The 20,055-nt window shown below is 63.5% G+C and overlaps 6 protein-coding genes across 6 annotated transcripts; 4 read left to right on the top strand and 2 right to left on the bottom strand.

The window, feature by feature from the left end:
• Nucleotides 1-118: 118 nt before the first annotated feature.
• On the bottom strand, nucleotides 119-943 carry EMIHUDRAFT_446221 (hypothetical protein). The gene is given in 3 exon segments (XM_005762533.1): nucleotides 119-151; nucleotides 171-306; nucleotides 343-943. The coding sequence occupies 2 exon segments, from the start codon at nucleotides 841-843 to the stop codon at nucleotides 181-183; spliced, it is 627 nt and encodes a 208-aa protein (XP_005762590.1). The 5' UTR covers nucleotides 844-943; the 3' UTR covers nucleotides 119-151; nucleotides 171-180.
• Nucleotides 944-1,900: 957 nt separating this feature from the next.
• EMIHUDRAFT_248488 (hypothetical protein) lies at nucleotides 1,901-2,863 on the top strand (the record flags this gene model as incomplete). The annotated part of the gene is made up of 4 exons (XM_005762532.1): nucleotides 1,901-2,068; nucleotides 2,175-2,278; nucleotides 2,370-2,658; nucleotides 2,771-2,863. 4 exons carry the CDS (start codon nucleotides 1,901-1,903, stop codon nucleotides 2,861-2,863), a joined length of 654 nt encoding a protein of 217 aa, XP_005762589.1.
• A 4,746-nt stretch (nucleotides 2,864-7,609) lies between these two features.
• Nucleotides 7,610-8,808, top strand: EMIHUDRAFT_248485 (putative serine O-acetyltransferase; the record flags this gene model as incomplete). The annotated part of the gene is made up of 4 exons (XM_005762531.1): nucleotides 7,610-7,971; nucleotides 8,019-8,428; nucleotides 8,458-8,561; nucleotides 8,650-8,808. 4 exons carry the CDS (start codon nucleotides 7,610-7,612, stop codon nucleotides 8,806-8,808), a joined length of 1,035 nt encoding a protein of 344 aa, XP_005762588.1.
• A 1,177-nt stretch (nucleotides 8,809-9,985) lies between these two features.
• EMIHUDRAFT_470988 (hypothetical protein) lies at nucleotides 9,986-12,214 on the top strand (the record flags this gene model as incomplete). The annotated part of the gene is made up of 4 exons (XM_005762530.1): nucleotides 9,986-10,153; nucleotides 10,365-10,558; nucleotides 10,854-10,920; nucleotides 11,023-12,214. 4 exons carry the CDS (start codon nucleotides 9,986-9,988, stop codon nucleotides 11,794-11,796), a joined length of 1,203 nt encoding a protein of 400 aa, XP_005762587.1. The 3' UTR covers nucleotides 11,797-12,214.
• Nucleotides 12,215-12,268: 54 nt separating this feature from the next.
• Nucleotides 12,269-14,003, bottom strand: EMIHUDRAFT_459866 (hypothetical protein; the record flags this gene model as incomplete). Its single annotated transcript, XM_005762529.1, has 5 exons — nucleotides 12,269-12,449; nucleotides 12,562-13,071; nucleotides 13,190-13,310; nucleotides 13,457-13,614; nucleotides 13,707-14,003. The coding sequence occupies 5 exons, from the start codon at nucleotides 14,001-14,003 to the stop codon at nucleotides 12,387-12,389; spliced, it is 1,149 nt and encodes a 382-aa protein (XP_005762586.1). The 3' UTR covers nucleotides 12,269-12,386.
• A 4,005-nt stretch (nucleotides 14,004-18,008) lies between these two features.
• On the top strand, nucleotides 18,009-18,337 carry EMIHUDRAFT_371700 (hypothetical protein; the record flags this gene model as incomplete). Its single annotated transcript, XM_005762528.1, has 1 exon — nucleotides 18,009-18,337. A coding segment is annotated over one exon (329 nt), but the record flags the coding sequence as incomplete, so codon positions are not given.
• Nucleotides 18,338-20,055: the final 1,718 nt, after the last annotated feature.

Below are 20,055 nucleotides of genomic sequence, written 5' to 3'. Positions count from 1 at the left end.
CGTGGGGTCGTGGCGCTTTCCGCGTGTGTCTCGTGCAAAATCCGGCATTTTGTGGCTTTCACATCAGGTGGCACGACGCGAGTCAGGTGGTGTGGAGCCTCCTACCGGAGGCCATCTATGAGAGAGAGAGATTTTTGAAAACCAACAAGAATTTTACAAACAAACAAGAAATCACGACTCTCACAGTGGATTTGGGCTCGGCAGCTTGTTAGCCCTCAGCCGAAGCTGGGGCCGGTCCCGTAGCCGAGAGAGCCCGCGCCGTTGAGTTCGACGCGGTCGGGGGGCCTTGCGGAGAGGCCAGCGAGATGGCGATCGCTGTACTTGATGGCGCCCTCAAAGTGGGGCTGGCTGACAAGCCAGAGGTCGATACTCTGGACGACCCATAGGATGCCACGAATGTGCCTGAAGGAGAGGGAGGCAAGGGGCCAGAGGCAGACTCAGCTGCTCTCGGGTGATCTCGCTTTGGTGGCCGAAGGACCCGATGGTCCTGTCACATTCGCGTTCCGAGTCGTGGGGGTAGAAGATTGCGGGGGGGCATCGAGTCAGCACATCCTTGTAGTACAGCGGACCGCCAGGCTCGCCGGCAGCATCCGCAGGGAGGCAGCATATCAGGCGCCAGTCTTCTGGAGAGCTCAACAGCTGCGGCCGCGATGGCGGAGTCGGCCGCGGTTCGAGCGAGCAGCTTTTGGCTGCGGGATCGAATCGCGGAAGGCTCATGCCCTCGCGGAGCGACGCGGGTCGCGCGGCGCGCGCGTGTGCGAAATGCGACAACAGACGACAGACGACAGACGCCTGAGCGCTGAGCGACTGAACGACCGTCGCCGCAATCGACACCGCCGCCATCTTGACGAGCAGCGCGAGCGCGCTCGTCGGCGGCCAGCCGTCGCGGGCCGGGCCGAGCCCGGCCTCAACCGGCCGCGGCGCCGCAGCAGGCCCGGAGGCCCACATGGCGGCTGCCACGAGGACAAGACGCTATGTATGTTGAGACCTGTGATTGCGTTGATTGCGTTTTTCATTTGCAATCTCACAGTGGAATCACAATCACATCCACTCTCGATTGCACCCGCCCCGAGTTTTTTTCATCACACCGAAGAAGAAATCCAGCCCTGGATTTCTTCCCCGAAAAAGAAATCCATACCAAGTGTGTTTTTTTGCTTGGGCGGACCTGATGATGAAATTCTGCAAAAACCTGACCGGCCCCTGCCCTGCCCCTACCTACCTACCTACTACCCTACTTATGGGAAACTAAAAAAGAAATCACGCGATGGGTGAAGGTGGGGTACTATACCAAGTGATGGGTTGGTGGTACTCTCCTGCAACCACAGTCCTTCCTGTGACATGGCAGGCCACTCTCAAGCCCTACAAGCATCAGATCACCCACTTGGGGAGGGTTGACATCGTGGTTTCCGCGGAAAATTTCTTTTTCTGCTGTGAAAATTCCAGCGTGAAGAGAGGGAAAAACCCGACGGGAGGGCCCAGACCTACCCTACCTACCCCGTCATCAGGTCCGCCCAAGCAAAAAAAGTACACGGTCCATACTGGAATTCGGAGTTTTCTTTTTTATCCCCTACCTTCACACTGCTGCCGATCCAAACTACATGTACCTGAGAAAGACGAGCGGGAGTCAGGGGTTCTCGCGGGATCCAAAAAAACTCGCCGCAAAACCGCCCGCGGCGAGATTTTTTTATCACCCTGCTTCTCGCAGCTTTGTGCAGCGCAGCGAGCGAGCAGCGCCGCACCAGGCGGACCCATGGCGTGCTCAGCCAGCCGTGAGGCGGAGGCAGGCCGAGTGAGCGCGAGCCGCGCGGGAGGCCATGCCCCGCGCACCGGCGAGCGAGTAACTGGCGCTGTTTTTTCTTTCCGCCTCTCTTTGTTTTCCGCCAGTCACAACGGTCTTCGAATGGCGAAGCTGCAGCTCACGCACCTCTTTGCCTCGTCGGTCGACGAGGCGCTCGGGTCCTGCTCGGAGCAGGCCTTCTGCGATGGCTTCAACCTGCCCGCCGAACACGCCCAAGTCCTCGCCCGCGCGCACCAGCAAGCGACCGACAAACTCCGCGGCAACGCGCTGGTGAGTCGCCCCCCGCTGACTGACGGGTACAGCTGGTCGCACTTAGCCTGGAGAGCGGAGCGGAGTAAGCGGCGTGCACGCGGTCGACGGCGCCCGCGCATCGCAGGCGGAGCTCAACCTCATCAGCGACGAGCACGGCGTCGACGCGGCGCTCGGGCGGCTCGACTCGCTCAAGGCCGAGCGGCCGCTGCTTCCCGACGGTTCGCGCTGGTGCGCACGCGCGCCCGGCTCGGCGGTGGCGCGCGCTCGTCGGCGCCGTCCCGATTGCTCAGCCGTCCCCCTCCCCCCTCCCTCTCCGCAGCCTGGTCGCCGCTCCAAAGGAGTCGGCGCTGATGCTGAACGAGGCTGCCCAGCCCGCCCGGAGGCGACACGTGCAGGCGATGCGGAGCGCGCTGGAGCAGGCGCGAGGCTCGCTCCCCGCCGTTCCTTCGCGAGCCCCCTTTGGGGCCGCCATTCGGCTGCCCTCGGCTGCCCTCGCCCCCTCGCCAGAGGGCGCCTGCCGCTGCCCTCTCCCACCGGGCCCCGCCCCCGGCCTCCAGATCGACCAGGAGAATGCGGAGCTGGAGCGCCAGCTTGCCGAGCAGCGCGCCGTCCTGCAGGCAAGAACCCTCCGCCCAAGCCCCCCTCGCCTCCCCTCTCCCCTCTCCTCTCCCCCCTCTCCCCTCTCCAGCGCCCAGCCTCGCCGCGTTGCTGCTGCCACAGGCGGTGACCGCCGAGGTGGGCGCGTGCTCGTCCACATTCCAGCAGACCGCCGAGGCGTGCGAGCAGTGGCGGGACGGCCTGCGCGCGACCTAGACGCGCAGAGCCGAGCGGCGAGCGCACGCATATGCACCCCACCGACCCAGGGCAGACGCGCGGGCCGTCTGCGGAGTACGTTGGGAAGAGCGGCGGTCGCTTCTTCTCGCGGGCGCTTGTGCCCCTTGTGCGCTGTGGCGCCGGGCCTCTCTCTTGGGCGGGCTGCCGGTGCCCGGTGGGGTCTCGGATACGTCGCGTAATTCTTGTCGGATGTCGCCTTCTCTGACGTCGTGTGCATGCGACGCACGAGAGCCGAGGCGGCCCACCAGGTCGCAGGTGGCGGAGGGGCGTGTATATGGGGGCGGTACAATTTTACGTGCAAAGAAACGGTGGGTTGACCGTAACGCTGTCGTGTGTCGATATACAAGAATATATGCAATATCTCCTCGGTGCACCGAAGGGTTGTTGCACGAGTATATGGGACACACGATGGTCACATGTCTCAAATATGAGGGGTTTTGACTCCTACCAGCTCCTGACGCTATCCCTGGCAGCTCTAATGACCAGGATCAGTAGTGCTATAATAGAGGGTGCCCATACTAGCGCAGGAGCTGCCACACTCGCCCGGACCGTCCCTTTCTGGGTCCGGTTCCGCAGCCCGCGAGAGCCGACAGCGGGGCCGTGCCGCGGGTGCCTACTGCCGAGTGCCACAAACACTGCGCCGTCCCGCCATCAGCTACAGGCTGTCTTGTGTGATGGTTGGGATGTCCAAACGCCACCATCTTGGCTCTTGCGACCTCAAACCCGCGAGCTGTATGGGTGGTCCTGACGTCGACAGACGCCCGAGGACCACGGTGAAGCTGAGCCGTAACGCGTCGACAAGTCTCGTCTGAGCCCGTGGCGGTCGCCGGCTGAGTCGCCGTGCACGGCCCGGTACCTCAGGCGTCACCTCCGCAGCCTCAGGTCTCAAACTCCACCACCTCCGACGGACGCCGTCGGTGGCACGCTCGGCGGCGAGTTTGTGGCAGCTCCACAGCGAGCGCGGCATCGAGCCTATTCGGTCTGGTCGGTTCGGCGCACTCCCTGGGTGCCAGGGAGTGCGCCGAACGCGCGACCGGTGCGTCCTGGAAGCCCGCGCGGGTTCGGGAGTTGCACCAAACTTCGAGCACGTTTTTTGGGACATTTTCGACGCTTTTGTCCCATATACTCGTGCAACAACCCCCGTGCTGGCTGCTGCACGCCTGTGGTATCGGTGTATGCTGTAACGTGTATAAGCATTAAAAGCTGTCGTCGGGTGTCTCGAGACTCGACACTCGAGAACGAGATTACTAGAGTCGACTACTGCAGCAGTGCGGGCCCAGTGGCGGCTGGGGCGGCTGGGGCGGCGTGACGGGTGTGCGTGCTGACAGTGCTCTGGGCCGGCGCGGGGGGCCCAGAGGGTGTCCATGCGGGGGGGAGATGGGGTCCCATGGCCCGCCGCAGGCGCCGATTTTTTGGCTTTTTTTCTTTTTTTTCGATTTTTTACTTGTTTTCATGGGAATTCGGCGTACTTGCGGCCATGCTATCACGCCTTGCGACAGCCTGTCGGCGCAGCTGACCGTGCCATGATGCACAATTGATCACCTGCATAGCTCGCGGCCTTAGTATTAAGCATTCAGTGACGACCTGATCGTACGGCCAGTAGGAAGGTGTCCTTCCAGCTGCGTGCACGCTTCTGGCGCAATGCGCGTCACCTCGGATGGGCTGCTGGCACTCTCGAGGCTATGCCTACACAGCCTCGCGCGCATGGGCAGTCAAGAGGGACCACGCACCTTCTCAGGACAGCGCCGGTGCCTCTCTCTTGGACCGGCAAACTTGGTGGTCTCGTGTCACCAATGTGGGACCAGTGCGGCATCGCGCCATCGACAGCTCTGAACTGCGCCTCACCACTGACCGGGAAGGCCGCCAAGTGGGCCAGCACAGGTCGCACATTGTGGCAGCAGTCAGCAGTGCATGGCTGATAGCTAGAGCAGCAGCGTCATGGTCGCAGGGTCGGATCGTGTCAAGCCTCTCGCCCGGCCGGCCGCGCGCAGACGTCGGCCTGTCTGCTGTCTGCAGTGATCTGTCGGCGGTCAGTACGACCGATCAGGTCGGAGTTTTCTGATGGTTGGAGGGTCTATCTGTATGTACTCCTCGAGATCTCTCCGAATCCGCCCTCTGTTAGACCGGGTTAGATCGGGAAGTTGGTGCTCATAGAGACTCATAGAGCCGGAGCCCCGTTTCCGCAACTGCTGCGCGGCGCACGGTGTGGGCCGGGGGCCCCCGCGCCGGCCCAGAGTGACAGTGACCAGCGGACACTGAGCTGTGTGCCACCCGCGCGCTCCGCGCCGCGGGGCCGGGCACCGAGTGAAGTTGTTCAGTGGCCAGCAAGCAGAAAATGCCAAAAAACCCGGGTAAAACCCGAAAATACCTGGGGTTTTCCAGGTATTTTCGGGTATTACCCGCACTGGACGCTGGAGATCGTCGTGGGTCACTGCCAGGCCTTCCTTACTGTTGTTCAGCTGGCCTAACGTTAGCTACTGTTGTTGGGGAGCCCCACTGTTGTTTTGTTGTTACTGTTAACACTAGCAACACTGTTCAGCTCTTAACGTTTGACAGCTCTCCATGCGGTTATCTGCCGGACCCGCCTCTCGGCGCACACTGCCACCATGCCCGACCTCGCGCCCCGCACCAACTCGTCTCTACATGCAGTCCATCTCGCCGTTGCGCGGCTGCACGCGAGTCAGAGCTTGGCGACGCCGCCCGCCTTTGGGTACACGGCCCGCTGCGGCTTCTTCTTGAGATCGATCACGAGGGCGTGGGGCACTTGCTCGTTGTCGAGGATGCGGACGACCCACGAGGGAGACGACCAGGAGTTTGACACCTGCTCGGCGTGCCGCGGGCGTCATCCCACCCCTCCCTGTCGGCTCTGCTGGTGCCGCTATCGCCGCCGCCTCCACGGGCCACCCCTCGCCCATCCGGAGCCGGCAGACGCCGTCCACCACGGGAGCATCCGGGTTGATGGCGCTGCAGCTCTTTGTGCCGCCCGAGTCCTTGACGAGCGCGTACGCCTATGCGCGCGAGAGACGGCGCAGGCTGCTGCTGGCGAGTGTTGTGGCGCCGGGACTCTGCCGGCGTAGACCTCGTCGCCGTTGGGAGCGATGAAATCGACGCCCAGGACTCTCTTGTCCTTGAGCGCCTGCAGAAACTCGGAGTAAGGCATGCTGCCACGCTCCGCCGGCCTCACAACCTGCAGCGTGTTCTCCGAGACGTAATCCTCACCTCCCGGCGCCGGCATCCCGTTGAAATCCTGCCCTCGGTAGTCGTTGCAGCCAAAGCCAACGCACGTGGCTCCCAGCGCGCCCTGGTTCAGATCTGCTCGCGCGGCCAGCGGGACGCTCAGCGGGATGGTGCACGCAGCGGTGATTGCAGCGCGGACAGCGTCGGCTCTGCTGATCCGGACCTTCATACGTACGGTAGTGCGCGGCGGGATGCGATGCGCGTGCGCAGTTTGTTTTTTGTGGATGCCCGTGTAGACTGGTGTGTGTTGACTCGAAGACGAAGAGTACTTTTAACTTTCTGGGAGAATAGGGATGGTGTTCTCTAGGCCTACGCGCCCTTAAGGGCCCTACGCGCGGCGTGAGAGACTATGGAAAGTTCACGTCATGACGGTTAGCCGCTGTCACGACGGTTAGCCGCTGTCATGACAGCTGCCAGCTGTCATGACAGCAAACGACAGCGACAGTGACACCTACCTGTCACCAGCTGTCACCAGCTGTCACCAGCTGTCGTTGCTGCTGTCGTTGCTGCTGTCGTTGCTGAGTTGCTGCTGTCGTAACCATCCCCGACTGGTCCAACTGTCACTGCTGCTGTAATTGCGCAGCTGTCATTCCTGCTGTCATTGCTGCTGTCATCGCTGTCGTTGCTGCTGCTGTGCTGTCATTGCTGCTGTCATTGCTGCTGTCATTGCTGCTGTCATTGCTGCTGTCATGAGCACCCCCGCAGGACAGTGTGTGGTGCCACTAACGAGAGAGACAGGACACTCAAGATATAGACGCATGCGCGCAAGACCGCTCACTCGCACGCCCGACGCCACATGAGAAACCCTCTCAACAGTAGCCACGCACGGTCAGCAGCAGTGGGCGTGAGTCGGAGAATCTGCAAAACCCTTGCCCTCCTTCCTCCAGCATGTGCCATGATGGGCTCCAGCGCTGGTTCATCTGCCGCTGAAAAATCTCACGCGAGCGAACGGTGTCAATCCTCAGCCGCGAGGATTGGGACCTTGAAATCCACGATCACAAGAGCAAACGCGCAGAGCATTGAGCAACACACCTCGGGTATTGAACCTCTTGGCCATTGCCGAGCCACAAGGCGTTGATCAGGAACTCTCATGTAGAGAGCTCTGCTCTGCTACAAGAAAGCAGGCTCGCCCTACACAGAGAAATTCTGAGGCAGAGGAGCAGGAGTTTTGCAAAACGTGTGAGACGTACAAACGCTGCTGTGCATCAAGCGCTCTACATCTGACTCTACAGCTCTACAGCGCTCTACACTCTACATCCTCTACACACACACACCCTCCCTCCCTCACTCACAGCTGACAAGCTGCCGAGCCCAAATCACTGTGAGAGTCGTGATTTCTTGTTGATTTTCAAATCTCTCTCTCTCTCTCTTGAAGCGATGGAGATGCGTTCCGCGTGGTGTGACACAAATGAGAGGCGGGAAGGGGGGGGGGGGGGTCTCTCTCTCAGTGTGTGTGGGGTGGTGGCAAAAATCGGCCGGAAGGTCGACATGCTTCGATTTAGCCGGCGAACACCCCTGCTTGCGGCGCGACGTGCGTGCTCGCTGCGGCTCCGCCGCTGCATCAGCAGCACGTCCAGCCTGCAGACCACTATCGACACGCAGAGCACCTGGAGCAAGCTCCAGAGCGAGGCGCGCGAGGCAATTGCCTCGAGCGTCAAGCGCGGCTATGGCCTGCGAGACCTGATAGAGCAGCGAGTGCTCTCGCACGGGTCGCTCGCGGACGGGCTGAGCGCAACGATCGGCGCCAAGCTCGAAGACGGCGCCACTGGTCTGGACTACGCCGCCATGTGCTCCGCCGCTTACGCCGCCGATGCCAGCATCGTCGACGCAGCCGCAGCGGACCTCGAGCGGTTCCTTGCGATGGACCCTGCGGCGGACGGCTTGCTGCCCTAGAAAGCGCATCCCTGTACCACGCTCTGGCCACCTGTGTCTCATCAGCCGTCGTTGGAGAGGCGCTGACTGTGGTGCCCGACGCCGCCTTCGCAGGCTTCCTGCGGATCTACCTCTTCTTCAAGGGGTTCCACTCGGTGCAGTGCGCCCGCGTGGCCCACTTTTGGTGGAACCAGCCCAACGGCAGCGGCCGGTGGATCGCGCTCGCACTCCAGAGCGAGATGTCGGACGCGTTTGGCGTCGACATCCACCCGGCTGCCAGGTGGGGCCGAGGCATCACTATGGACCACGGGACCGGCTGCGTCATCGGCGAGACGGCCGTGATCGGCGATAACGTCTACATCATGCACGACGTCACCCTCGGCGCGACGGGCGCCTCGCTCCACCACGCCCGCCGCACAGAGATGGCCGGGATGGGTGGGTTAAACATTGAATCGGTCAACTAGGCACCTCGCTCGACCACGACCGCCACCCAAAGATCGGGCGCGGCGCCTTCCTCGCCTGCAAGTCGACCGTCCTCGGAAACATCCAGGTCGGCGCGGGCGCCACTGTCGGCGCGCAGGCGCCTCCCCTCCCACACAGCCTCCCTTGGGACGCTCCTCGTGCCCGAGCCGGACAACGGCGCCCCTCTGCTGTAGGCTCTCGTCAACAAACCGGTGCCGGCCGGCTACACGGCGGTGGGGTCGCCGGCGAGAATGCTGCCGCCCAAGCCCAACCAAACCAAGGCGGCGCCCTCTGGGGCCCCGCTGCCGCTCGACACGTCCTACGTGGTCTTTGGTCAGGGCATGGGCATCTGAAAGAGAAGGGTGTCGCGTGTGTGGGTGTGTGCGGGGAGGGCACCGGCACAAAAACACACGAGTTTTGTGCGAAGCCTGTGGCGGCAAGCTGTGCAGTTCACAGCGCGCGTCAGAAAACGGTCGGGCACGGCCTGTGCGCCGTGGCGATGGTGTCGCCCGCACGCGCCGCGCGCGCGCGGCCTCTCTCGACCCCCCGGCCTCTCTCGACCGCGCGCGGCCGCCCGCTATACCGCTATAGGCGGCCGCACACCGCCGCCGCACACCGGGGGGGGAGTCCCGGGGAGCGAGGCGCGGGACCGGGAGGGGGAGCGCCGCCAGCGGCTACCGCCGCCAGCGTGCGCCAGAGCGAGAGAGCGAGACACAACACTACAGAAGGAAGGCAGATAGCGGCATACACCGCGCGCGCGCTTCGTCCCTCCTCAAGCTTTCTACTATCTTAACTATCTACATCAAGGCAGGAAATTTCATGCGTGGATCACATGGTGGATCATCAGTTCATCACACAGAAGGTACTGACTGGGCTACACTGGCGTACTCGCGTACTCGACTCTCGTCTCGAGCAGGGCGGCATTTCCCTACCTAAAGTACTCCTAAATCCCATCTCGTCTCAGAGTTTGCCGGATTTTTTTGGATTCTCCCGCCTTCCTACTACTCTCTTGGATTTTTATTTAGGTAATGGATGGAGGGTATAATATATATATGGAATATGCAGCTAACTCTCTCTCTCTCTCTCTCTCTCTCTCTCTCTCTCTCTCTCTCTCTCTCTCTCTCTCTCTCTCTCTCTCTCACTCTCACTCACTCACTCTCTCTCTCTCTCTCTCGTACTCGTACATGTATTGCTTGCTCAAGTTTCACATAGATAGACCATAGACGTTGTCATTGAAGTACATTGAACGCGGCGTTCCTGCGTGACCGTCGTTGTGTCGCCGTCTGTCTGTCCGACTGACGCGGCTAATTTGTTGCAACCTCCGTACCTGCGCCGGGGGCAGGAGAGCACCAGGTCGCGCTCTTTGATTCTGCGACACTTCCCCGCTTCACGGCGATCAGCCGTTGTTTGGGCGGGACGGGTTGTCCACCGAAGCAACCTCTTTCCGGTACATCTGCCCTGTCCGCCGCTCGGATTTGCCCCGCCTCGACCGAGCGCGCCCCGACCCCGCCCTGCGCGCAGCCGACCACCATGACGCAGTCCACCTCCAAGCCGATGCACCCGGACGACGCCAAGGAGCCGCTCCTCATGGAGAACAAGCAGCGGTTCGTGCTCTTCCCGATCAAGCATCCGCAGGTGTGGGAGATGTACAAGAAGGCGGAGGCCTCCTTCTGGACGGCCGAGGAGATCGACCTCGCGGTGCGCCGCCTCGCACGCCTCCCTCGCACGCCCTCGCGTGTCACCCTGCCGCTGCGGAGTCAGCGGGAAAAACGGCTGCGCGCCGCCGCACACCCACCAGCAGTGGCGCCGGCCCTGCGCGGCGGCTGCCGCGCCCGGGCCGCGAGTGGCGGCCGCGGCACGCCTCCGCCGCCCGCGCCTCACCCGCCGCGCCGCCCTCCCTCCGCCGCAGCACGACCAGAACGACTGGAACAACATGACGGCCGACGAGCGGCACTTTGTCTCGCACGTCCTCGCCTTCTTCGCCGCGTCGGACGGGATCGTGAACGAGAACCTGGTGGAGCGCTTCGCGTCCGAGGTTCAGATCCCCGAGGCGCGCTGCTTCTACGGCTTCCAGATCGCCATGGAGAACATCCACTCCGAGACGTACAGGCGCAGCTGCCTCCCTCGCACACCCCGCGCCTCGCCTCCCCTCCCAGCCCCCGCCGCCCTACTACCCTCGCGGCCGCGCGAGGCGAACCGGCGCGCCCCGGTGCCCGCGCCGCACCACCGCTGCCCCCAGACCCGATCCTCGGCCGACCTCGACCCACACTCCCCCTCTCCAGTCTCGGCCGCACACCTCCCTGCCGCCTCCCCACGTGCCCTCGTCCCCGCTCTAACCCCCTCCCTCCTCCCGAGGGCTGCGGACGGCTAACCTCGCCCCCCCCTCGGCCGCCGCCAGCCTGCTCATCGACCAGTACATCAAGGACCCCACCGAGAAGGCCATGCTCTTCAACGCCATCGAGACCGTCCCGTGCGTCACTAAGAAGGAGCGCCGAACACCACGCCCCCGCCCCCCTCCCGCCCAACCACGGCACGAGCGCCGCGGCTGACCCGCCGCCGCCCCGCAGGCCAACTGGGCCGTCCGCTGGATCTCCGAGTCCAAGTGCTTCGCCGAGCGCCTCATCGCCTTCGCGGTGGTGGAGGGCATCTTCTTCTCCGGCTCCTTCTGCTCCATCTTTTGGCTCAAGAAGCGCGGGCTGATGCCCGGCCTCACCTTCTCGAACGAGCTCATCTCGCGCGACGAGGCGCGGCACTCACCCCCCCCCCCCCCACCCACACACACACACACCACCACCACCACCAACACACACACACACACCACCACCACACACACACACACACACACACACACCCACCACCACACACACACACACACACACACACACACACACACACACAGCCAACCCCCTAGGCCCCCAGGCACGCCCACCCCACCGCCCCTCTGCCGCCGCCAGGGGATGCACTGCGACTTTGCCTGCCTGCTCTACTCGATGCTCGAGCAGAAGCTGCCGCAGGAGACGGTGCAGGGCATCGTGAGCGACGCGGTGGCGCACGAGAAGGAGTTCGTGACAGACGCGCTGCCCGTCGCCCTCATCGGGATGAACGCGGGCATGATGTCTCAGTACATCGAGTTTGTCGCAGACCGGCTGCTCGTCGCCCTCGGCTGCGACAAGATGTACAACGTGAGCAACCCGTTCGACTGGATGGAGCTCATCTCGCTGCAGGGCAAGACAAACTTCTTCGAGAAGCGCGTCGGCGAGTACCAAAAGTCGGGCGTGATGGACTCGCTCAAGGAGGACTCGGCCGCCAACGCCTGCTTCTCCGTCGAGGCCGACTTCTAACCGCTGCGGCGCGGCGAGGCCGCCCGCCGTCGCTAGCCTCCACGGTGGCGGCGCGGCCTCCGCTTACGTGTCGCGACCGCAGCCCTAACGCGGGGGGGCGGGGGCGGCTGCGGGCTGCTGCCCCGCCCTCTTCCCGCGCGCGCTATCCGAACCGCCGCCGCCGCCTCGAGACCCCCCCACTGCTTGGGGCGTGGGGGCCGAGGCGGTGCGCGCTCCGTGGGACACGGCCCACTCTGGCATGAGAGGAGGGGGCATCACCTCCGTACGGCATGCGAACATGTGCCGCGAGGGCATTATATACAACTCTTTTGTGTCGTCTGTCTTGTGCGGCGAGGCGCTGTGACCCTGACTGCGTGCAAGCCTCGCCGCGGCCCACGCGCCGTAGCTCGTCCTGACTCTGTAAGACTAAATTATTCCGAGAAATCGGAAAGTACAAAATGACGTAACTCGCTGCGCATATGAAGTGTTATATTATCTCTCTTCTCTCTGCACGCACCGTACACTGCACATGTGCCATATCGCATGACGATACACCCGCGCCACCCGCGCGGCCTCTCTCCGCACGTCCGGCACTGGTCCGGCAGGCCTTCTCACGCCACGCGCAGCTCGCGGTCTCCGTAGCCAAGCCGCCCCTTGTGTTCCTCGAAGAGCGCCTAACAGCGTCGACGTGCCAGTGACCCCACCGCAGCCGAGCCGGGCTGCGCCTCTTTGCCGCCCGGCGAACGCCTTGAGCGCGGCGATGTACGTAGCGTGCGCGGCGGCGACCTCGCTCTCCGACGGCTCGCCCGGTGTCGCGCACTGCGCCTCGATGGGCGCGCCAAACACAAGGTCACAGCGGCCTGCGGGCGAGGAGGCGTGCACCTCGAGCAGGGACGGGTGTGGGGCGGTCGCAGTGTGCTCTGCGGGCGTCGGAGCTCGCGGTGCCGCCTCGCCTCGCTTGGGCAAGAAGCCGCACGAGCCCGAGTACCGCGGCAGCGCGACGCCGAGCCTCTTGTGCACCGTCCACAGGAGGCCCTGCGAGTTGGCACCGTGCTGGCTGCCCGAGACGGAGTACAGGTCGACCGTGCCGAAGGCGTAGCAGGGCACGAGCGCGGCGCCTGACGGCACACACGTCGGGGACGCGTCCTCGGACACGCGCCTCGCCCCACACACAGGCGGCGGGGCGGCGGAGCCTCGGGAGAGGGCGAGCTTGACGAAGCCGGCTCGCCTGGCGAGGAGGACCTCCTCGACGCCGGTGCGGGTGAGCATCTGCTCCGCCTCGCCGCCAGGGATCACCTGGGGAGGAGGGCCGGGCGGCGAGGGTGAGACACCCGCCAGGGCGGCCGGGCGAGAGAGCCAAGTTGTAGCGACTCGCCGCCAGCGAGAGGCCGCGCCGCAGCGCTGCGGAGGCGACCCGCTTGCTGGCGTCGATGCAGCGCGTCCAGAGGCAGAGCTCGCGCACGAGCGGCAGCGCGAAGAGCACCGACGCCGCGAGCGTGAAGACGGGCCGGCCAGGCAGGGCGTCGTAGAGCAGCCTAAAAGACAGGCGCCCCGCCGTTCCTCGAGCGCTGCCTTCTCTCATCGGGCCGGTGCGCAAGAGGCGTGGAGGCGCCCGTCGTATGCGACGCGGTAGTCGCTAGCGATGCCGTGCGGGTGGATGCCAATCACCACGGGCTGCGACGCGGGCCGCGAGCGCAGCTCCTCGCTCACGTGCAGCCTCAGCCGCAGGAAGCGCCGCAACGCAACGATGCCCCAGTCGTGCTTGGCAAAGTCCTCCCAGGGCATCCCGCTGCGTAGGTCAGGCCGTGAAAGGACGCGCGCAAAGAGGAGCCACAATGCCTACCCGCCACCGGCCGGTGGTGACACACACGCACTTCGCTGGACGCGGCGGCGACCGAATGCCGGTGGTAGGCCGTGAGAGGGAGCCAGACCAGCGGCCGGAGCCAGCAGGCGACGGCGAGCAGGATCGGCGATCCGAAGAAGCAAGGGTACACAAAGTTCTGGTACAGCGCGCTTGCGACCAGAAAGCGCGCGCCCTCGGCAGGCTGTGACGGCTGCCACAGCAGGCGCGGCAGCACCGCGACGACGGCGAGGGCGAGAGCGAGCGGCGGCCCGGGCCAAGAGGAGAAGGCGCAGACCCAGATCGGGAGTGAGAGGAAGAGCACGGGAGGGATGAACCGGACTAGACTGCCGCTAGAGCCGTGGACCGAGGCGTCGATGGTCAGCATTCCAGCGAGGGGCGAAGCGCCCGAGGGGCGTCAGTTACACTGTGAAAACAGCTGACGCAGTCTCGCCGAGGCCTGGCGAGGTACTCCCACGCCTGGGTTTTTGTCTGGCCGAGTCAACCCGAGACTGCGTCAGCTGTTCCCACAGCAGGCTGGAAGTACCTCGCCAGGCCGAGGCTCGCCCCAGCATCTCGGGTTGACTCGGCCAGACTAAAACCCCGAGAGGTGTGCGGGGAGTACCTCGCCGGGGGGGGGGGGGGGGGGGCACAACCCCGGGCCCGAAATCGCACAGTGACAGTCAGACATGCAACCCGGGGTCCCAGGGAAGGCGAGCAAAAACCTATGTGGTGTAAATCCCCGTGGCCCGGGGTTGTGTGCGTTTTACGTAAATCCCCGTAAAGAGAGCGGTCGCTGAAGGCTTCGGTGGACAAGGCGCGAGCAGCCAAACATTTGGACGGTTGCAACACCGTGTTAGCCGCGGCGCGCGTCGCGGCCCGCGGGTCCAAAACGCAGACCGAGTCCGCTCGGTCGGACCACTTGCTTTTGGGTCTTGGGACAGTGGGAGAGACCGGGAGGAGAGAGGTTTGGTCCGCGGCCTGTGCCCTACCGCTACCCACCTGGGGCTCCTGCACCAGGCGCGCAGCCCTTTCGTACGTTCGCGCCTGAGGTAGGTGACCCGCCCAAAACTCGTGCCCCCCCCCCCCCCTCCCGGCCACCCCCCACCCCGTGACACCGAAACCGTGCGTTCCTACCTTGCAGCTGAGTACGGCCGATACGCGGTCGACAGGCGGGGCCGGCTCGCCACGAGCCGGCGCAGCTCGCCGTTGAGCCGCTCAACGCATCTGCGGCTCAGCAGCAGCTCGTGCAGCGCAAAGGTCAGCGTGAGCACTGCGAGCGGGATGTACCTGCCCGTCGGGGGCGGTGGGGGGTGGGAGGGGAGGACCTCGCAGCTGCCAGAGTGCAGTATGTGATCCGGTAGCTGTCACCCAACGTAGTCGAGCCACGTCCCCGTGACGGCCGTCTCGAGGGCGAGGGCGAGAAGCGTGGCGAAGATGGTCAGGTTCTTGCACGCCTGTTCACGGTCGAGCGGGCGACGGCTCTCATCGCGCCGCACCTCGAAAGTGGGCCGGTGCACGGTTTTGGCCGCCTCGAGCACCGAGGTTGTACTCGCCGCCTGTTCACGCGGGGCGACCTCTCTCGAGGTCTCGAGGTCTCGGGCCGTGCCATCAGCCATGTCAACACCTCGTTGATGAGCCAGAGCTGGCACTCGAGGTTAGGCATCCAGAAGGAGATTTGCCTACACGCATCATTCTCCTCGCCGTATGGGGTGGGAAGACTGCGGCTTCAGGCGCCACAGCCCGGCTGTCGTCTACGTGTAGAGCCGCGACGAGAGCAGCACGGTGGCAATCGCCGTCGAGATGGCGCACTGCATCGCCACGAATGAAGTCAAGTCCGCGAACCTCGCGAGCTGCATCCAGTCCTTGGCGCCTGAGGCGCGCGGCAGCACTCTCGAAAGTGCTCCATTATACAACGAGCGTGCACAGAAACCAGTCGCGCCTGCGAGCTCCTTGAGTGACTCGTTCTCCTCGTATGCGAGTTGGTACACGATGCTGAGCACAAGCGCCGCGATGACACCTAGGAGAGGTCTGCTTCTCGATGATCAAGGTTGAGCATCTCAACTCTCTCTCTCTCTCTCTCTCTCTCTCTCTCTCTCTCTCTCTCTCTCTCTCTCTCTCTCTCTCTCTCTCTCTCTCTCTCTCTCTCTCTCTCTCGCTCTCGGGTGAGAAGGCTGATGTATGATTGTTATGTGGTATGTGAACCCCGACCACTGCACACATGACACACCCGCATTTAGAAGGAAGTTCTTTGTCGACTCAACGAGCCGCTCGCCCTGAGCGTGGTACATGGCTCGCTCGGCGACCGTGAGAGCCCCGTCGCCGTCCCCATCCAGCGCCGCCAGCATCAGTAGCGTACATGCCTTCTCCGGCCCGCCCAGATACCACATCGGATGCTTTGAGAGCACTGCGGAGTGGAGCTGTTCAAAGGCGCGGTTGATGAGAGCCTCGCCCGCCTGCGCCTGCGCCGTCTCGCGGCCTGGAGCCTCCGACGGTGGCAGCAGAGCCTCAGTCGGCGAGGGCCGCGTCATCGACTTGCGCGACCCGGCGACGGACGCGCGAGGAGCAGCAAAACTTGGGATTTTGTTTTAGTTGGGTGCGAGTTTCGGGGTCTCCAACTTCGAAGGTGCACACGTGCAATCTTGCTCTTTGTCTTTTCCCTGTTACGTACTTTTAGCTTACTGGGAGAAAAGAGAGAGGGGGTTGTGTTCTCTAGGCCCCTAGGGGCCCTACGCGCGGCGTGAGAGCTCGGAAGCGAGCTCTCTCTCTCCCTGTTTAGTGCAGAAAGAAAGAAAAAGAAAACAAATGTAATTATAGGTGGGTTCGATTGCACTTGGTAAAACTTTTTAAAGTCGAGAATCCGGTTCCGCGTCACATGCTGCGGCAGGTCCGTGTCGGCCCATCTCGAACATGCCGACCTGGAGCGCGTCCTACTCCGACGGGAACTGGGGATCAGGACGGGCCCAGACAGATGGGGAAGGGGAGGGGGGGAGGCTCACACCCGCTTCTCCTTGTCGTAGCCCATCTCGACGAGGGCGACGCCGGTCAGCATGACGGTCACGCTCACCTGGATCTGAAGGAGGCGCAACGCGGGGTCAGGAACGTGAGACAGGGCGGCCGTGTAGCGGGAGCGCACCTCCTCGACGATCGTCTCGCCGAACTTGGAGTCCTTGAGCTTCTTGGACTTAGGGGACCCCTAGGGTTCTGAGGGCCGGATTTTTTAAAGACCTTTTAAGAAACGAGGAGGTTTGGGGGCTTAACTTGCCATTTAAGAGATTGCAGGCACGGGGGGTCCCTCTTTTAAGACCGTTTAAGAAAATCGGCCTCGCCGGCATGCGTCGCTGGGTTCCGCGCCGTTTTCTCCAATACCGCCGTTATTAGGCACAAAACCGCCTCTGAAGACACATCTGTAAGCCATACTCGCATAGGGGGCGCGTGCTAGCTGACTGTAGCCAGCTTCCCGGCCTCTGGCGTCTACCGGGAGCCTCCCGGACCATCGACCTCGGGAGCCGCTCTCCCGCACCGTTTAAGCGTTTAAGACCGTTTAAGGAATCGGCGGCCCAGCAGCTCTTAAAACCTGCCATGGCAGGTTTTAAGCCGTTTAAGCCGCAGGCGCCCCAGGGCCCACCCTTTTAAGCCTAGGGATACCCTAAGTTCTTGGACGCCTTGCCCGGCGTCTGGTTCGGCCGCCCGGCGTCTCCGCCATTTCGCCCTGTGTGGACAGAGGTGCGTGGGGCGATTCAGGAGTGCCTGGGACGGCGGTGCAGTATGGGGGCTGCAGGGCAGCTCACGAAGTAGCCGCGTTCCTTCTGCGGGGTGCTTGCCATGGTGCTGCGGTGCTGAGCGGGGAGAGCGGAGGGTCCGATGCGCTAGATGAATCGAGCCGAGACCGGCGGGCGGGGACACGAATGGGAGAGCTGGTCGTTTCCGCAGGCGAAAGAGAAGACGAATTCTTAAAACTTGGGCGTGGTCCGTGGTCCGGGGTAGGAATCCTAGTTAGTGAATGGGAGAGAATTTTGTTTTAGTTGGGTGTTTAGTGCAGAAAGAAAGAAAAAGAAAACGAAGGTCATTATAGGTGGTTCGATTGCACTTGGTAGAGCTCTATTCCACTCAGCGAAGGTGCCCAGCACCGCGGATGAATTCCCACTGTGTCTTCCTGCTGCTAGCCCCTGACGACAATCCAACACGATCGTGCCTCGCATGCAGGTGAATGTCGATCGTCCGCCTTGTCTGTGTTCTCGCGCTCGGTGCGCCGCTCGACGCCGCACTTGTTGCCGCACCCAAGCCGGCCGTCAAGATGTCGCCCAAGATGGACACTGCACTCGTGTTGCGCGGTGGTGCCAGCCTCGGCCCTATTACGCCGCACCTCGCGATGAAGATCAACTGTGTCATGTACATCTACTTCGCCTCGCTCTTCTCCAACTTCCTCACGTTCCTCCCCAATAAGCCCTTCATGGGTGGCTCGCTGGAGGAGAAGTTTGGCATCGCGAAGAACGAGCCGTTGCGCATGCAGATGGTTGGCGCACTCACGTACTTTGGCATCCTTCTGTACAAGGACACCTTCTTTGGCGACCGCGCCGGCGACATCCTCACGTGCAAGGCGCTCTCCCTCGCGTGGGGCGTCTGCGCCATTGTCTTCAACTGCGGCGGCTCTCCCAACTTCACCGAGTCGAACATCCTCACTGTCGTGATGACCGCCCTCTTCGCCTACCTCGGCTTCATGTGAGGTGGCGGGCGCGGCGCGCGCACAGGCGTGCCAGGTGCCACGGCCGCTGCCGCCGCCAGCACGCGGCCAAGGTGCACCGTGGCCACCGACCACATCTCGCATCTGGCTCTGACTACTGCTACGCGGTATAATTGAGTAGCAATTCGCGACCGCAAAGACGGCTGTCCTACCTGTAACGCGCGTGGCGTATAGCTGTCTGTACGTACGGCCGCGCCACACACAGTGACAGGGAGACCACCGAGAGCGCGCAGAAGTGAGAACACGAGTGCGGTCCCAGTGGAGCTAGAATCCCACCTTTTTTCACGTTGTCATCATACGCGATTTCTCAAAAGTTGGCCGGACGCTGGGCCGAGCGTTTTTGATCTCTGGGTCTGTGGGGGGGCGGCCGAGCCGCCTCGGGGTGGCGGGCGGGCGGGCGTTTTGAAAAACAGAAAACAGAAAACAAGAGGGGGCCCGGGGGCCCGGGACCCCACTGGGAGTAGAAAATACGCCCAAGGGGGCCCAAGGAGGCGGCGCGGGGAAGCAGCATCAGGTGAGAGCAGGAAGGATGGCGCTTAGGGTCGGCTTTGAACAAGGGTTTCCAGGTTTTAGATCAGTATTGGTGTCGGCACACATCCCCACATGAGGTCAGCGGCGCGCAGTGCCTCTCTCGCAGGCTGATTTCCTTTGTTTTTGTTTCAGTCTCGGGAGGCGGCGGGCGCGGGCGTCCACAGATCCAGAGATCAAAAACGCTCGGCCCTGTGTGCCCGATTTGCAGCCTGACTGCAACCCCCGGCAGCGTGCTCGGCATGAGCCTTGACCTCTCGCTCAGCTTCTCGGGCTGCGGTGCGCTGCTCACCTACCACCTCGGCGTGGCGACTCGGTTGCTCTGGCACAGCGGGCCAGTTGCGACTCGCGTCTCGCGGTTTGCCTGGGCGCAGACAAAAACCCAGGCGTGGGAGTACCTCGCCAGGCCTCGGCGAGACTGCGTCAGCTGTTTTCACAGTGTAACTGACGCCCCTCGGGCGCTTCGCCCCTCGCTGGAATGCTGACCATCGACGCCTCGGTCCACGGCTCTAGCGGCAGTCTAGTCCGGTTCATCCCTCCCGTGCTCTTCCTCTCACTCCCGATCTGGGTCTGCGCCTTCTCCTCTTGGCCCGGGCCGCCGCTCGCTCTCGCCCTCGCCGTCGTCGCGGTGCTGCCGCGCCTGCTGTGGCAGCCGTCACAGCCTGCCGAGGGCGCGCGCTTTCTGGTCGCAAGCGCGCTGTACCAGAACTTTGTGTACCCTTGCTTCTTCGGATCGCCGATCCTGCTCGCCGTCGCCTGCTGGCTCCGGCCGCTGGTCTGGCTCCCTCTCACGGCCTACCATCGGCATTCGGTCGCCGCCGCGTCCAGCGAAGTGCGTGTGTGTCACCACCGGCCGGTGGCGGGTAGGCATTGTGGCTCCTCTTTGCGCGCGTCCTTTCACGGCCTGACCTACGCAGCGGGATGCCCTGGGAGGACTTTGCCAAGCACGACTGGGGCATCGTTGCGTTGCGGCGCTTCCTGCGGCTGAGGCTGCACGTGAGCGAGGAGCTGCGCTCGCGGCCCGCGTCGCAGCCCGTGGTGATTGGCATCCACCCGCACGGCATCGCTAGCGACTACCGCGTCGCATACGACGGGCGCCTCCACGCCTCTTGCGCACCGGCCCGATGAGAGAAGGCAGCGCTCGAGGAACGGCGCGGCGCCTGTCTTT

This window comes from Emiliania huxleyi (genome assembly GCF_000372725.1).
Source record: "Emiliania huxleyi CCMP1516 unplaced genomic scaffold EMIHUscaffold_671, whole genome shotgun sequence".
In the NCBI taxonomy this organism is placed as follows: Eukaryota; Haptophyta; order Isochrysidales; family Noelaerhabdaceae; genus Emiliania; species Emiliania huxleyi.
Note: the sequence above shows the minus strand (reverse complement) of the source record. Positions and strands in the feature narration are given on the sequence as shown.

Coding starts and splice junctions, on each gene's coding strand:
- EMIHUDRAFT_446221 (XM_005762533.1), bottom strand. CDS start 843: ATGGCGGCGGTGTCGATTGCGGCGACGGTCGTTCAGTCGCTCAGCGCT. Junction 307..342: donor CTCTGGCTTGTCAGCCAGCC/CCACTTTGAGGG, acceptor CAGCGATCGCCA/TCTCGCTGGCCTCTCCGCAA.